Raw genomic sequence first — 16012 nt, 5'->3', positions numbered from 1 at the left:
CGAGCCAAGCCTAGAAAAAAGCGGACTGCTAACTTTGCTTTCTCTTGCCCACCAATGCCCACTATTTAAAAGAACTCTAGAGAAACAAATAATGCCAGCAGTTACAGGTAGGAAAAGCACTGATCTTGCTTAGTAATATGCCTGCAACCCCAGTTAAAATACAAACTGGAAATACATCATGAATATAATCCTCACTGTCGATAATCAGAGGAAAAAACCAGCACACTCGAACGGCCAGAAAGACCTCTCCCCCCAGCGACTGCCAAATACAGCCTGAGAAACGTCCTGTCCAGACAGACATGGAATCAGGAAGCAACCGGCAAAATTCTTTCGAAAACCTCACTGAGGGCACATTTTAGGCTGACTCTAGTGCAAATGCCAAGAAGGCTGCTTCGTCAAGTGTAACTGGAGCCGAGCTACGATAATAGGTTGGCTCCCGTCCCCTCCGCCCAGCTCAGGAAGTTCGGGCTTCAAGGGGGGACGGCGCTCTCGGCAAAAGGGACCCCAACCAGCAAGGTGAAAACTGGGTGCAGCTCCGGAGGAACTTCAGGAGACAGTCAGGCGGCTTTCAGAGGCAAAGGCAGCACTTCCTCAGTTCTGCAGTTGAGCTGACAATGCTTCGGGGCGAGAAGTCACCCTCTCTATTTGAGGGTGGGTGTTTTGTTTTGTTTTGAAGCTCTTGACGGACCGGGTGAAGCTTCCAGACCAGTAATGAACAGCAATGAATACCATCTTCCCAGCGGTCCAAGATTTGTCTTTGTAAGACTTAAGGAAACCACTTTTCTCAGTTTTGGTGTTTAGAAACCTGCCGTCACACAAGGATTAGGACGTTGGTGAAGCATTTCAATTCTCACATAAATGACAAAAATGAATCCCTTTTAGAGCAGGAGGAGCAGCGCACTCTCTCCCGCAGCCACATCTCCGTTTCTGCCCTGGATGAAATCCTGCCCCAAATGCAAGAGGATTCTCTATGCTTCGTAGACTCTAGAGTCAGGTTTAAAAGACTTGCACTTACGTTTATATTGTAGTCGCGTTGCCACGTGAATTAAAACTCTCAAAATCGGAAAGCAAGGCTCTTTTGGCAGAGAAAAAAAGACTTTTAAGCAAAAACGGGGATCCAAACAAAACTTGAGTGATACATCTAGTCTACAAATGACAAATTAGCCCCTATAACGAGAGGGCTGAGCTGATCAAAATGCCACGCAGCAGATGGGACGCTTTCAAATGGCCCGACAGGGCAACTGTCCCCAGGAAGATGCCCTCCACTCAGATGGTCTGAAGAGCAGTCTTTCCAGGTCATAGACTTGTAGGCAAGAGAATGGACTGGGTTCTAAAAGAACCTCTTTTTATTTTATTTTTTTTGCTTTTTAAGGCCACACCCGAGGCACATGGAGGTTCCCAGGCTAGAGGTCGAATTGGAGCTGTAGCCACTGGCCTACACCACAGCCACAGCAGCGAGGGATCCGAGCTGCATCTTCGACCTACACCACAGCTCACGGCAACACTGGATCCCTAACCCACTGAGCGAGGCCAGGGATCGAACCTGCATCCTCATGGATCCTAGTCGTGTTTGTTCCCGAGAGCCTCTTTTTAGAATGATCTAGAATCCGTTTCTGGAGCTCTCTTTTCCTCCAGAAAAGTTTCTACTCTCAACCTGCACTTACCTTCACGTTCAAGAATTCCTGGCGCAGCTGAGACGCCCCCCACTTTAGCAGCAGAGCCTGTGGGGAACCTGAAGTTCCCTGTCAAAGAGCACTTGTTGTGGGTGCTCTGAAGGAGTACAACCACACACGTGCCAAAGTTACTGGAGTTCCCGTTGTGGCGCGGCGGAAACGAATCTGACCAGGAACCGTGAGGTTGTGGGTTCGATCCCTGGCCTCGCTCAGTGGGTGAAGGATCCGGCATTGCCATGAGCTGTGGTGCAGGTCACAGATGCGGCTGGGATCCTGTGTTGCTGTGGTATAGGCTGATAGCTGTAGCTCTGATTCGACCCTTAGCCTGAGAACCTCCATATGCTGTGGGGTGTGGCCTTAAAAAGCAAAAAAAAAAAAAAAAAAAAAAAGGTACATATATATCTGCAAAGGGAAAGTTAAGCCTTAAGTACTTTCCTTTGGTACTGGCAGTTTAGCAAATGGTCTCACTCAATCCACCTTATCTGCCTTACAGGCTTTTCTAAGTGCTATTTAGGCTTAAAGACGTGCAAAACAAAATTTTTGAAGTGCACCAATCATCTATGGAAACCTATGTGCATTCTGTTACATCTCTCATCACCCCTCAAATCGTCTACAGAAGGCCTGGAAAGATGACACTAAATACCTAAAAAGCATGAAAATTACCAAGCTACATCTTGCATGCTCTTCCTGAATTCATCATGAGCTTTCGCCACGAACCAGATTCAGACAGGTCGTAGAGGCCGCTTTATTTTTTCAAAAATTCCTCCCTTGTACTTTATGTAAATGTATAGGTCTGTATCTATTCTTGGCCTGTTTTAAATTAGAGCTTGATTGTCGGTGTTAATTAGCAACAGGACCCACTGATTTTTCACTATCTCCTAGGCCAACCCTCAGGGTCAGGCACCGGGAAGGGGTGGAAGGCCTGGACACAAAGCTGAAGCCAGCACTCCACCTGTGGGGTGTGTGGTGCTGATTCTTACCTAGAAACCTGCCACCTTGGGCAACCACTTAAATGATCACCTCTGTTGGCCCTGAAACTCCTTTTCAGGCGTTATTTCTTCCTTTAAACACAGTAAAAGAATACAGCGAAGGCCAGAAGAAATTTCATCGGGGTCACCAGTGACTCAGAGCGGGACAACAACTCACAGGAGACAACTTCCTTTGTATAACTCCAAGAGCTAACGAGTAAGACACACAGGGACCTCTGTGGTCACGGATGAGCCCTAGTTGTCCCTCAGCCCTAGGCCAAAGCCATTTTATTCCATAATCTGGTGCAGGTTAACAGGGGTTCCTCAGTATCCCCTTTCAAAGAATTTATTTTATCTGAAAGGGTTCGTCTTAATAAATGAACCTACCAAAGGGAGAAAGACAAGAATGCGGTATGAGTATTTCCACCTGCAATAATAAGGAGTCTGGGTTAACATCTGGTACCAACCTTACAATCTGCAAAGACTTTAATTTTTGGAACATTTAGAAAGGAGACAAAAATCACCTTCCTAATTTCTTTTAAACCGCAGCAAACTGCAGGTTTCCATGGGCCCCTGTTTTGAGGACCACAAATATCTAGAATACGAACTCCAAATATTTCAGTCCCTGAATCTACAAACCCAAACAAGGCACGAGGACCTAAGAAAGAATGAACACAAAGTGAAAGGACAACGTTTTAGTTAATGGGACTTGGGGCTCTTCTACTTTGTCCTGTGAGATAATTGAAATCGTTCTCTTGGCTGCACCTGTCCACACTGACTCAGACTCTTAGAGACACATTCACTCTGAAATTCAGAACACGACAGGGTATAAACTCTGACAAACTCTACCGCTGCTATAATCGAATTCAAAATGCAAAAACATCTTCAGAGACTTTTAGCACCCCCGCTTGTCTCCCGTAGCATAAAACACTCAAACAAGAACTTCCCATGTTATTACTTATCGTTATCAATAAACGACCTAGAATGACCACGGAGAGGTCGATCCAGAAGGCACTCAGTTTTCCTGTTTGGTTTTCACATAATGTATAACCTGTGCATTGCATCCTGGCAGCCCTACACAGACCTGCTGAGCAGACCCTGGATGGTCGCATGCAGCACACAACGACCACCTGCAGCTCTCACACCCTGCGAGGGCTGCTTTGGGAACTTCTTTGACCATTGCACCACATTTTTTCTTTGTATTGTGAACAAGTGGCGGGGGGGGGGGGGAGGGGAATCAAATGGTGATGTTACAAGAACCACAGCTCTCACAACAGAGAAAAGAACAGAAATAAGGAGGAATAAGAAGTCTTTAGGGTTTTTTTTTTTTTTTTTTTTTTTTTTGCTTTTTAGGGCCCTACCCGCAGCATATGGAGGTTCCCAGGCTATGGGTCCAACTGGAGCTGCAGCTACCGGCCTGCGCCACAGCCACAGAAACCCCAGATCCGAGCTGCATCTGCAACCCACACCACACCACAGCCCACAGCAAGGCCGGATCCTCAACCCACTGTGTGAGGCCAGGAATCAAACCTGCGTCCGTCCTCATGGATCCTAGTCGGGTTCGTTAGCGCTGAGCCACGACGGGAACTCCAGGGGTCTTTAGTTTCAATTGGGTGCTCTCAAGACTTAAACCCGCTGGCTGTGTTCAATTGAGAAAAAGGGCAAATGCTGGGAGCATGCAGAACCCGTGGGAATAAATTATCTAAGACCATGTCTAAAAAATGAAGCACAGGAGCTACCGGTATGGCTCAGTGGTAACGAACCGGACTAGGATCCATGAGGATGCGGATTCAATCCCTGGCCTTGTTCAGTGAGTTAAGGATCCGGTGTTGCCATGAGCTGTGGAACTTCCACATGCCACAGGTGTGGCCGTAAAAAGACAAAAAATAAAACATAAAATAAAAATGAAGCATCACTGGGAATTCCAGGATGATTTAAGATCTTCACAATTCCTATTTTAGTCCATGAATCTTGTGAAAAACTAAAATTTCCATACACACTTCTAGGACTACACTGAGTATAAGAAACTTCCTCTGCTGAACAAGAAGAAAAAAATGGCCCAAGACCAGTTTTTTTGTGTTTACGGAATGATTCTGTATGAAACCATATGGACGAAGAGTAGAAAAATCTGCCTTAGCAATTAACAAGCACGAACCAAGAAAGTAAACACTAATCCACAGCAAAAAGTTGCTACACAAGAGACGTTTATTAATGTTCTGTTGTATTTACAGCTTTGACACAGCAAACCAAGGTGAATTAGCACTTGGCCCAAAGCACAGCACTCTACATGAAACACGCTGCAAAAGCCGGGAGTACAGGATGTTAGGGATCATCTCAAAAGTTCCAAGCCAACTCTTTCCTTGCTTCTGCGGCCTCATCCCCTGCCTACCCCCAGCCCCTGGCCTAAGCATCGGGGAGACGAAAGAAAGAGAAAAGAGGGGTGGGGGCTCTGACCTTCCCGGAGGGTCAAGAACTGCATTTCAGTTACTCGACCGCACGTGTCCTTGTCCTTCCTACTTGATACGGTGTCAACGCCTTGACGATCCCTCAGGTACACAACACAGCATAAGGAACTGCAAAATGAGAATGCCCACTCTAAAAAAGTAATGCTTATTATTTACCAATTAGGAACATATTCTGGATCACACCTTAAATGTATTTTGCACGATGATTTTGCTTCCAGGTGTTCACGGTACAATTAAATAAACTTCTAATTTTAACAGCAAAATGGATTATGCGCAGAAATGCAGTCATAACCAACGTTTTAACTTCTGAGAAAACCCCCTTTAAAATGGCCAGCATTATACATATCTTACACTAGAATATTTAACTCCAAATTCATTTTGAGATGGAGGATGAATAAAGCAAGACTGCCCCCTACTGACTACAGGGACAAGGCTCATGCTATTTAAAAGGACTACAGACAATACTAGATAAGGCATCATTAATACATCACAGACTTGATTGCGAGAGCTTTTTCCAACATTAACCACTAATGATTCAATGATTACAGAATTTTGCGTTAACTATTAAAATTGTACACCTAGGAACGAAGAGAGAGAAATGATCTTTGTCAACAGTACTTTATTTTTTTAAAGCAGGTGATTATTCCTCTGTGTTCCAATCTTGATTCACTTCCTGCAGGTGTCCTCTTGCTTCTTGAGAGAGAATTCATAAACGCAGGAAGGCCTTTGCCAGAAAACATCTGCCAGAGAAGGATATTGAATAGTGAAACTCTGGTTAGGTTGTTATTTTGGCTAAAAGAAGGATACTGTCACAAAAGGAGGCAGGATGTCTGGAGACAGAAGCACATTTTAGCACAGTTTTAAGATTACTATACGGTGACATCACGGCCATCAGTCAACTTTACATTTTTGGTGCTGACGGTGGTCAGGGACCCTGGAACTGGGAAGAACTTGACGGCATCCTCGAAAAGCCCCGAGGTCAGGAGTCTCTCTCCCAACCTCCCAACAAAAGAACCGAATGCAAGCGGCCCTGCGTCCCCTACTTACCCTCAGCAGCCACGGCTGCGACATGGGGACAAAGAAACAGAGGAAAGCAAATGCACAAGGAGTCCTCACCCACGGGACGCTGTCTGTCCTGCCAGGCGTGCCAGCTCTCACACAAGAGAGATTTCCAGGAAGGATGCCACGTGCTCTATGTGCAGCAGGGCAAAGTCAGCCAACAGCCGGACACGTGCAGACACACGAGGACTTTCTCCAATCAGCTGGGGTCGGGGGGAGTGGCTTATTTGGGGGAGGGAAGAGGCATGGAGCCCCCAACCACTTTTTTTTTTTTGGATGGAATACATATGACCGAAATAAGTGCTCTCAAAATGATGTCCATGTATTTTGTTAAATGCACTTTTTATCTAACACTTTGAGGCATTTCTGTATCGGCATAGAAACTGGTTTGCAATGGGAAAAAATAACAACTAATTTCCTAACACTCAAAAATAAAGACGAACAATTGAAATATTTACGAGAAACGGCATTGGGGCACCTAGGCCGAGTGAGAGCTGGCTGGGCTTCCACATAAGCCCTCCGTTCACTTTCCCTTTCTCCAAATGACTGTCAAGACCACGAACGGCCCTTTGAGGCCCCTTCCTGATGAGACGACCACATGCTCTTGAACAGGCTGACAAGATGCAGAGAAGCCACACTGGAGGAAGTCGAAATACTATTTTTCTACTGTTCATACTTTCCCAAACCTCAAGTTCACTTTGTATTTCGATGTGAAGTAAAATCACACCGACATAAGAGCAACTTTTTTTAGAGAGACTTCAGAATGGGGCAGGGACCAGGATACGAGACTATAAGGCCTCCCCAAGGCCAAGCAGAAGCAGAAAGACAAAGGGGAGACAGACGTCAAACACAGAATGTTGCAGTGGGGCTGGCGAGAGTCATTATAACCCTAAGTAAATCCAGTTTCATCAGGTTCCACGAGCAGATTAAAACTGATTCAATAATTGCCCTGAGGTCAAAGCACCAGAGCTGTGCACGCACAGGGGACACAGTCGGGACAATGGCCCGGCCGCCTTCCGTCGTTCCTCCTGCTCCCACCACGGCCCTCCATCCGCCTTCGGAGAGCTCGCCAAGTCGGAGCCACTCCACCAACAGTAAGAAGCCATCCGGAGGCCTGGCGAGGCTGCCGACGGGCGATCTCAGCCACCCCAGAAACGCCCAAGGACAAAGACTGCGGCAGAGGCACCGCCGGCTCTCTAAGCCTTGGAGTCCTGCTCCGGCCAGCGCGACGCAGGGAGAGCACGCGAACGCGAGCAGAGCCATCAGGTTTCAGGAAGGAGGGACACATTACTACTCAACTTCAGGTCACTTCAGAAACAAAAGGACCCCAACGGCCCACACATCATCGGACGTGCAGAGGAAGCACACTTGCTCTTCGGACACTTGGTGATTTTTTTTTCAAGCAGACCTTCCCCTGGAAACATGCGCGACCGTCCTGCTACCATCCAGTCCAGGGAGTCAAACTAACTCGAGGTGAATTTCCTTCAATGACCCAGGAGACACTGCGGGGGAGGAGATTCCCCAAAGGAGGAAAGGAGACCGTTTCTCACCCTCCTGGGTCTGGCTCACTAGGGCGCAGCCATCACTGTCTAATGATGAAGGGCCCTGGCTCATCCGTGCCACCAAGGCTCGCAAACTTTCCTCCTCCTACTTCAGGGTGGTTCAAAGAAAAAAATTTCAGGTGGGGAGTTCCCTTCGTGGCTCAGTGGTTAATGAACTGACTCGTGTCCATGAAGAGTCGGGTTCAATCCTTGGCCTTGATCAGTGGGTTAAGGATCCGGCGTGGCTGTGGCTGCGGCTGTAGGCCGGCAGCGGCAGCTCAGATTCCACCCCTAGCCTGGGAACGTCCATGTGCGGTGGGTGTGGCCCTAAAAAGCAAAAAAAAAAAAAATTGAAGCTGTATTTTGCTTCACATACAGAGACGTCTTAGCAGTTAACGCCCTCGACGACGGGGCGGCGCCAGGGCGAGCGGTAAAGACTCGTGGTTATTGTCCAGTGAACCCTGGACATTTCTGACCATTTCAGACAAAGACGCTCCTAAAAGGCATCTGCTTCTTTTTCAACACGACAGAAGGAACCTTTTCTTTCCTGCCTCCGCAGAGCCACTCGGGGCTGCCACTGGGCTCAGCTCTAGCAGTTCCTTCTGGAGCTTCCTGCTGGGAGGCAGGAAACCAGATTTCCTTTACAAGCCTAAATGGGCTCTGAAAGGCAACCTGAGCGCTGCCCCGCGGTCCCTGCCCACGGGCCGCGGTGTCCGGCTCCTGCAACGTCCGCCTGGGCTGCTCAGAAAGCGGCCTGCTGAGGCCACCGGAGCTTGCGGCGTGTGAGCGGCTCCTCTATCCGCGGCCACCCGAACTTCTGGAAGAGGCCCTCTCCTGATACTTCTGCCTAGTACGAGGCCAGAGCGTAGCATGAGAAGCGAGTGGTTTTTCTCTACCGCCGTTACTTTAGGAAGCACCTTTCTGGCAAGAAGGAAGCTCGCTTTCGACAGGTGACAGGTGAAGACAGAAGGCTCAGTCAGCGAACGAAAAAGAAGACCTTCCTGCGGTCACTGCACATCTGCCACTAAACCTCCCAGAGGAAGCAAACACTGGATCGGGAGGGACGGTTCTCAGCCCCGTCGGTGGACAAAGGAGACGCGGCCCCACAGGACAGAGGGCGGCTGTGCCGGCTCTCTCGGGGCTGCTGCAAGTTAGGAAGGAAGCCGTTCGACTTCTCACCTCGGCTCCAAGTCCCCAGAGCCCTAACGGAGAGCTCTGAGTCCTCTGGGCGCGTCGGAAATGATTTCAAAGCAACGACAACATCAAAGCCAGACAGGAGAGCAGAGAAACCCACCACGCCCTCGATGGGGCTCTCAGGGACGGCCGGGCCCCTGACCACTCGGAAGGCACCGAAGGCCTCTGTCCCCAAGCCATAGGGAGGGACCAGCCTGTAATGGCCCTTCACAGCTCCCACAGCACCCTTGCCTCAAACCACGATGCTAAGCCTGCTGTGCTTTCCTTTTAGAATCCATGCAGAAAACATCTCAGAACGTCTAGAAAATCCAAACAGTAACAACCTATTTTGCAAACAAAAACCCTTAACAAAGTCCCCAAAGATACCGGAAAACCGAGAAGTTCAGGCTTTCTCTCAACCTGTATTGTCGTGACAACCTGTCGTGTGTTAGAAGCAAGATGAGGCGTTCCCACTGTGGCCCAACAAGATCAGCAGTGCCTCTGCAGCCCTGGGACGCGGGTTTGATCCTCCGCTGGGACAGTGGGTTAAGGATCCAGTGTTGCTACAACTGTGGCTCAGACCTGATCCTTGGCTTGGGACTCTGTGTGCTGCAGGGTGGACAGGAAAAAAAAAAAAAAAGGAGTTTCCATTGTGGCACAGCAGAAATGAATCCACTAGGAGCCACGAGGCTGCAGGTTCGATCCCTGGCCTTGTTCAGTGGGTTAAGGATTCGGCGTTGCCCTGAGCTGTGGTGTAGGTTGCAGACACAGCTTGGATCTGGTGTTGCTATGGCTGTGGTGTAGGCTGGCAGCTATGGTTCTGATGAGACCCCTACCCTGGGAACCTCCATATGCTGTGGGTGCAGCCCCAAAAAGACCAAAAAAAAAAAAAAAGAAGCAGCAGCAAGATGAAGAATGTATGCATCTCCTAATGAAGGCTGAAATTTTCTTCTAACTGAAGAATGCAGAGAACAGAGGTGAGGCCTCAGTCCATTTACAAAGCCAAAGCTCCCAGCAGACTAGCCTACAGAATCTGGGGCGCAGGAAGCAACCTGCCCCCCACCCCCGGGGATGCTGGGCACTGAACGATGAGGGGCAAGCTGCAGGTGCCTTGGGGCTCTCACTGTAAGGAGGGCACGGCGACCCCAAATCACTGACTTCTGAATTTACCACGGCTCAGAGTGAAACTTCAGGCTCGGAAGTAATTATAAATTATAATCAGGAATGTAGAGGAAAGAAAAACGATGCTAACGGCAAACTGCACGAAACGGTACAGAGCCTCTGACTAGACGGTGATGTTAGGACGCCCTGGACACAGACACAGACGCCCCCCAGGCGTCAGGGCCCAGGCCAGTGACATCGGGGTCCATCTGTGGCCAGGGTGTGTCACTGAATTCACACGGAAGACACACCACTCAGGACAGTTTAAACATGCACCGAAACATCCCTTTTCTTTAAACTCATAAGCACCATTAGTACTCTTAAGGACTAGAATCTTCTCTCAAATGCTCCCTCGGAGAAACGGACGTGAACCGACAGAAGACTAGGCTCTCAGTATGCTTTACCTTTTCAAAGAAACGCCTTATGAATATACTCGGCCAGGATGGCCCTGAGCTGCTCCAACACGCTAACCTTCTGGGACTGACGTGAGCACAGTTGAGCACAGCTGCAAAGTGCTTACAGAGACAGTAGCTGACATACGCAAAGGCAACAAACATGAGTTACTGCTGTTACGCCAGGCTTGAGCAAAATTCTGTTCCATTTGAGAAGTTCTCATCGTTCTTATACTGTTGCTTAAACACTCTGAAAACAGTTTCACCTCCTGCCAAATTAAATACAGTAGAAACTTTCTTTTCTCGAAGTAAATATACCGAGACCTCTTCACGATTCAAGAGTCAGTGATCTAGGATCAGCCGGGCCTCTTCTGCATTTGTGACAACATGAGATACTGTTTTCTCCAAGGGCGGTTTTTTCCAACTTGCCTTTTTCAAAAAGTAGCTTTTTTCACAGAAATAGCCCTTCCTGAACTAGAAACCAAAAGACAAATATTGCGGCTTTCTTACTTTCTCTATCCCTCCCACAACAGGTGTGCACCCCAAACCTGAAGAGTAATCTGCCATGTACCACGTGATCACACCGGGACACAAATTAAGGGTTTTTTTCTTTAATACCTTCAATAAATAAAGAGAACTCTGGTCCTGGGGAGATTGGAGAACGTTTCTGGCATCTTCCGAACCTTCGCATAATTGATAAATCCTCTGAGAAACAGGAGAAATCCTAATTTAAAAAAGAAAAGTCAAGAATGAATTTCAAATTTCCATCATAAGTCCACTCCCCAGAAATATCCCTCCCGATAGCAATACTTCACACCACATCATTTTCCTGCTAAAATCTATCAAAACAAAATTTCCTCTAAAATTTCCAAAGGATTTCCACACCAGATCTTCCATTTCTCTATGAGAACACGAGCTCAAGAGCCAAACCCCAGTCTCCTTTGCATGTTCAGAATCTAATTTGCCCAAGAAGAAAACAGAAATTAAGATGGGGCCAAACATTGACATTTGGCAGCCTCACTGAGAAGCAAGATCGAAACCTACCTTCTGAGTTCCAAAAAAGTACTCTTCGATAATTAACTCTAAAAATAGAAAGGTTATAATACTACGTTTTTCTCAACAGAAAAAAAATTTCATTTTTTTTCCATCGACAGTACACAATGCCGGCCACTAGATGTCAGGCTCCCCCTGCCTTTACAGTGAGTCTCAACTCTATCCCTTTTTTGGTTTGCGGTGGGATGTCAGTTCCCAGACCAGGGACTGAATCTGGCTGCAGCGGTGACGGTGCCAAGTCTCAACCACCGGACCACACGGCAACTCCCTCTACTTCTCTTTTCTTCATCTAGGACTCAGTGGGGAAGGATCCAATGGGGTAGCCCACACACTCCTAGGGCTCCTCCCCCAGAGAGGGTCCCTGAGTCTTAGACACTTTTTGAAAGGACTTTATAGAGATATAATTTATACATGATAAAGTTGACCTATTTAATGTGTACCATTCACCGGCTTTTAGTATAATTAAAACTGTCGTCTAATTTTAGAACTTGTCGTCACCTCTAAAAATACCGATACCCACCAGGCAGTCACTCCCCGCTTCCTGTCCCCTCCTCCCACCTCCCTAGCTCTAGGCAACCACTTTCTTTTGGATACATTTTAAAATATACTTAAGTGGTGGAGAACTTTGGTACTCAAGAGAAAAATGGGTTTTGGCAGTAACCACAAGTCATCAACACTGAGCACAGCGAAATACCATTCTCTTTGGCATCAAAATCAACAAGGGACTACACCAAATGCTAGATGGAGGAAGCCTAGTGGTGTGGGGAGCATCTAACTTATACGGCGGGTGTAGCCGCAAATCCAGCCACAATCAAACCATGGGTATCATGTGGTTTTTTACTAGGTAATCCAATTTTTAAGAAAAGGTGAGACATTCAGATATTTTGATGTGAAAGTTCTTGCCTTTCATACTATGGCAATTTAAAAAACCAACTTCTGAAGAAAATTGTGGACTATACAAAGCACAACTACCAGGCTAGATGGAGCTCACGAGCTGATAGCCTGAGAGCTTGGAATACCTGATCTTGGCAGGAAAACCAAATAAACAAAAGTTGTCTCTGCAAGAAGCTCCAAAAAAGGATGCAAACATTAGCTCCGAAGGCACTAAGGACCTTGCCATCCCTTGCTTACCAGTAAGCGGCAAGACAGGAAGAATGATCAATTACAAAGTATTACAAATTCATCTCCCATGAAACTTTAATAGAGGAAGGAAATCAGTCCATTAAGTTTCCTTAAATTATCTATGCTGTCGACGATCAACCTAAAATTACGGCTAATGGCTCTTTGGTCCGTTCAGGATGTGCTCGGGCCGTCAGCTTGGAGGAAGACGAGGAGTTACACTTACAGGTGCAGTTTAGAGAGTAAGCGCGCCAAGGAACTATTCCTCCACAGCAGCTCTCCCACAGGTCATGTTTCTATAATTACACTTCTCAGCCATCGAGGGAAGGGCTAAAACATCCCTATTTTTCCTCCCTTGGAAAGCCGACAAGGAGCAGTAGAGCAGGCGATGCCCCCGAGGCGGCAGGGAAGGGGGCATCAGTGACTTGTATTTTCCAAGTAAAATTCAGGGCCAGCCAAGCATGGCTCTGTTACCCCAGGCACAGCAGGGAGGTCCTGAAGCGAGGAAGCACCTGCTGGGCATGGGCCCTCCCCTGTGCTAGTCGGACGCGTCAGCAGCCCTGGCACCAAGGACCTGAATTAAAGAGCCAACAAAAAGGCTTGAAACGGAAGAAATGCTCCAATAGGAAAACAAGTGCGCGGAACAGAGTGAGACGAGGATGCCGCCTTTACAGCTAAAGGATGGCCCTGCCACTGCTTTGCAGGAAGGACAGGAGGTGGTGGCTTTAGTCTATATCATTTATATTTTCTCCACAAAGAATGAAGAAGCCAGCACAATTCACCCCAGTGCTCACTGCTTTGCTTTAAGCTGTCTTAGAAGAAACGATCGGAAAATAAAAATTGAGAGGAAAAAATTGAATCTTAAGACCAACAACCTGAAATGGCTAATATATTTTCAAAACGAAACAAAAAAGAGTTTCTCCCTCTTCTCGCAAAACAATTCTCTTCTCCCCAAGAGTGAGCTAAAGAACTCGGGAAGCCCAGTGGTGGTTCTTCCAGAAGGTTTGTCCAGCAAGGCTGACATTCTCTATCGTCTCCTGACAGATCCAAGGGAAGGCAGGCCACATACACTTAGAAGCAGTTCAGCTGCTCACGACACACCTCTACGCAACGTGGGATTGAGCTGGTGAACCCCACTGGCAGCAGCAACTCACCAAGGGGACAGAAATCTACAGAGTCGCCTCATCACGGTGTCCTACCAGTCACATGGAGGACACGACGAGGGCATTCGAACGCGGGAGGAAAGAGACCTTTGTGAACCTGCATGTTATACGCGGATGGCGACCAGAACCTTCGCTTTGAAATGCTTATTAATTACCGCTAGTAGGGGACTGTGCAGTAAGTGAGATGAGGGTTGACACAAAGTAATTTTACTCCTGAAATTTCCCATCATCTTTTCTCTCCCATGGCTTCATTAAAAGCACTCACCTAAAACCAGGAACACCCACCAGAGCCAGTACTGACCATCAAAATATCCAGGGAAATAGGTGGAAAACTGAAAAATAAAGCAAAATATTTTAAAACAGTTCAGCTGATAAAAGTTCACATTTTAACTGAGGAGTTTAGAAAACAAAAGACTTCATTTTGTAGATTGTTGCTCAGTTCGCTCTTACAAAAATTTCTTAAAATGTTGCGGAAGTATTTTCTATAGCGCTGACTTGAAATGATTATGATACATACACAAATGTATTTCCTTTCATGCAAAAACAATCTTAAGTGAAACAGGATGTCTTTCCGTTTCATATAGTCCTTGTTTTGAAAGTGTCCAAATCTGTTTGTTTTCTCAGAATATATTTTGTTTGTTTGCTTTTGGCTCCCTCCTATAAACATGTCATTCCCTTCTTTTTTAAATGAAAAAAAAAATTTTTTTTGGTCTTTTTGTCTTTTTAGGGCCACACCCGCAGCATATGGAGGTTCCCAGGCTAGGGGTTAAACTGGAGCTGCAGCCGCCGGCCTGCACCACAGCCCCAGCAACACCAGATTCCAGCTGCGCCTGCCACCTACACCACGGCTCATGGCAACACTGGATGCTCAACCCACTGAGCAAGGCCAGTGATCGAATCCGCAACCTCATGGTTCGTAGTCAGATTGTTTCCCCTGCACCACAACGGGACCTCCCTTTTTTAATGCAGAATTTCCTAGGCCAGGGATCAAACCCATGCCACAGCTGTAACCAGAGCCACAGCAGTGACACCAGATCCTTAACCTGTGGGAACGCCCAGAAATATGTCTGAACAGCACTTTTATTTTGCTTACCCAGCACCCAAACCAACTACCTGGACTCCTTTCTAATGCGCCCTCATCTTCTTCCTACTCCTGTAGCCACACCTGACACCTTGGAACCCTCCCCCGTACGTCATGAGAATCCCACTCCTTTGCCAGGGACTAGCACAGGCAGTTATTCTGGCCCATGGGAAATGAGGGCTGCTAAGGTTTCCTTCTTCTTAAAAAGAGAAGGAGAAGGAGCTCCCAGCATGGCTCAGCAGTAACGAACCCGACTAGTATCTACAAGGACGAGGGTTCGATCCCTGGCCTCGCTCCGTGGCTTAAGGATCTGGCATTGCCATGAGCTGTGACGTTGGCTGCAGACACGGCTTGGATCCCGCATTGCTGTGGCTGTGGTGTAGGCTGGCACCTGTAGCTCAGATGTGACCCCTAGCTTGGCAACTTCCATATGCTTCGAGTGTGGTCCTAAAAAGACCCCCCTCCCCCCAAAACAAAAGACAGAGAAAGAGGAAAAAAAGAAACAGTTCTTCTGTTGAACACTGATGTGTTTCTGATGTGATGCCTGAAACCGCCATCGCCATCTCATCTAAGAGAAAGGAGCAGGGAGTTCCCATTGTGGCTCAGTGGTAATGAACCCGACTAGTATCCGTGAAGATGCAGGTTTAATTCCTGGCCTCACTCAGTGGGTTGGGGATCCCGAGGTGCCGTAAGCTGTGGTGTAGGTCGCAGACATAGCTCAGATCTGGCATTGCTGTGGCTGTGGTGGAGGCCAGCGGCTGTAGCTCCGCTTGGACAGCTAGCCTGGGAACCTCCATATGCCATGAGTGCGGCCCTAAAAAAATAAAAAAGAGAGAGAGAAGAGAAGCTACACCAGCATGGTGAGCAGGTGTCAGTGGTCCTTGATGATGTCAGTGAAACATTCACCTAACTAATGCTCACTGGAAATAAAAATTTTCCCTTGGGTTTCTAAGACATTCTGAGCTAAGTTTTCTGCTACTCACAAAACCCATCCTAACTGATACAAGCTGATTCACTTAATTAATAATTTTAGTTAAAAATTTAGTAAAAATAAAAAGATGGATAACACATTTCACGGTTTTTCTATTGGAGGTTTTAACATAGTTTGGAGTTTCGTGCAATTTGAATTAAAATACAGTATTTTATTTCTTAATAAAATAACAA

General features: G+C 47.2%; 1 protein-coding gene across 1 annotated transcript in view; it reads right to left on the bottom strand.

The window, feature by feature from the left end:
- The window catches only part of NDFIP1 (Nedd4 family interacting protein 1), a 45578-nt gene continuing 34394 nt past the window's right edge, over positions 4829–16012 (bottom strand). The window contains 3 exon segments of the mRNA NM_001243361.1: positions 4829–5846; positions 11051–11156; positions 14033–14099. Coding sequence (NP_001230290.1) covers positions 11053–11156; positions 14033–14099 — 171 coding nt within the window. The 3' untranslated portion in view covers positions 4829–5846; positions 11051–11052.

Source organism: Sus scrofa, chromosome 2 (genome assembly GCF_000003025.6).
Source record: "Sus scrofa isolate TJ Tabasco breed Duroc chromosome 2, Sscrofa11.1, whole genome shotgun sequence".
NCBI lineage: Eukaryota > Metazoa > Chordata > Mammalia > Artiodactyla > Suidae > Sus > Sus scrofa.
Note: the sequence above shows the minus strand (reverse complement) of the source record. Positions and strands in the feature narration are given on the sequence as shown.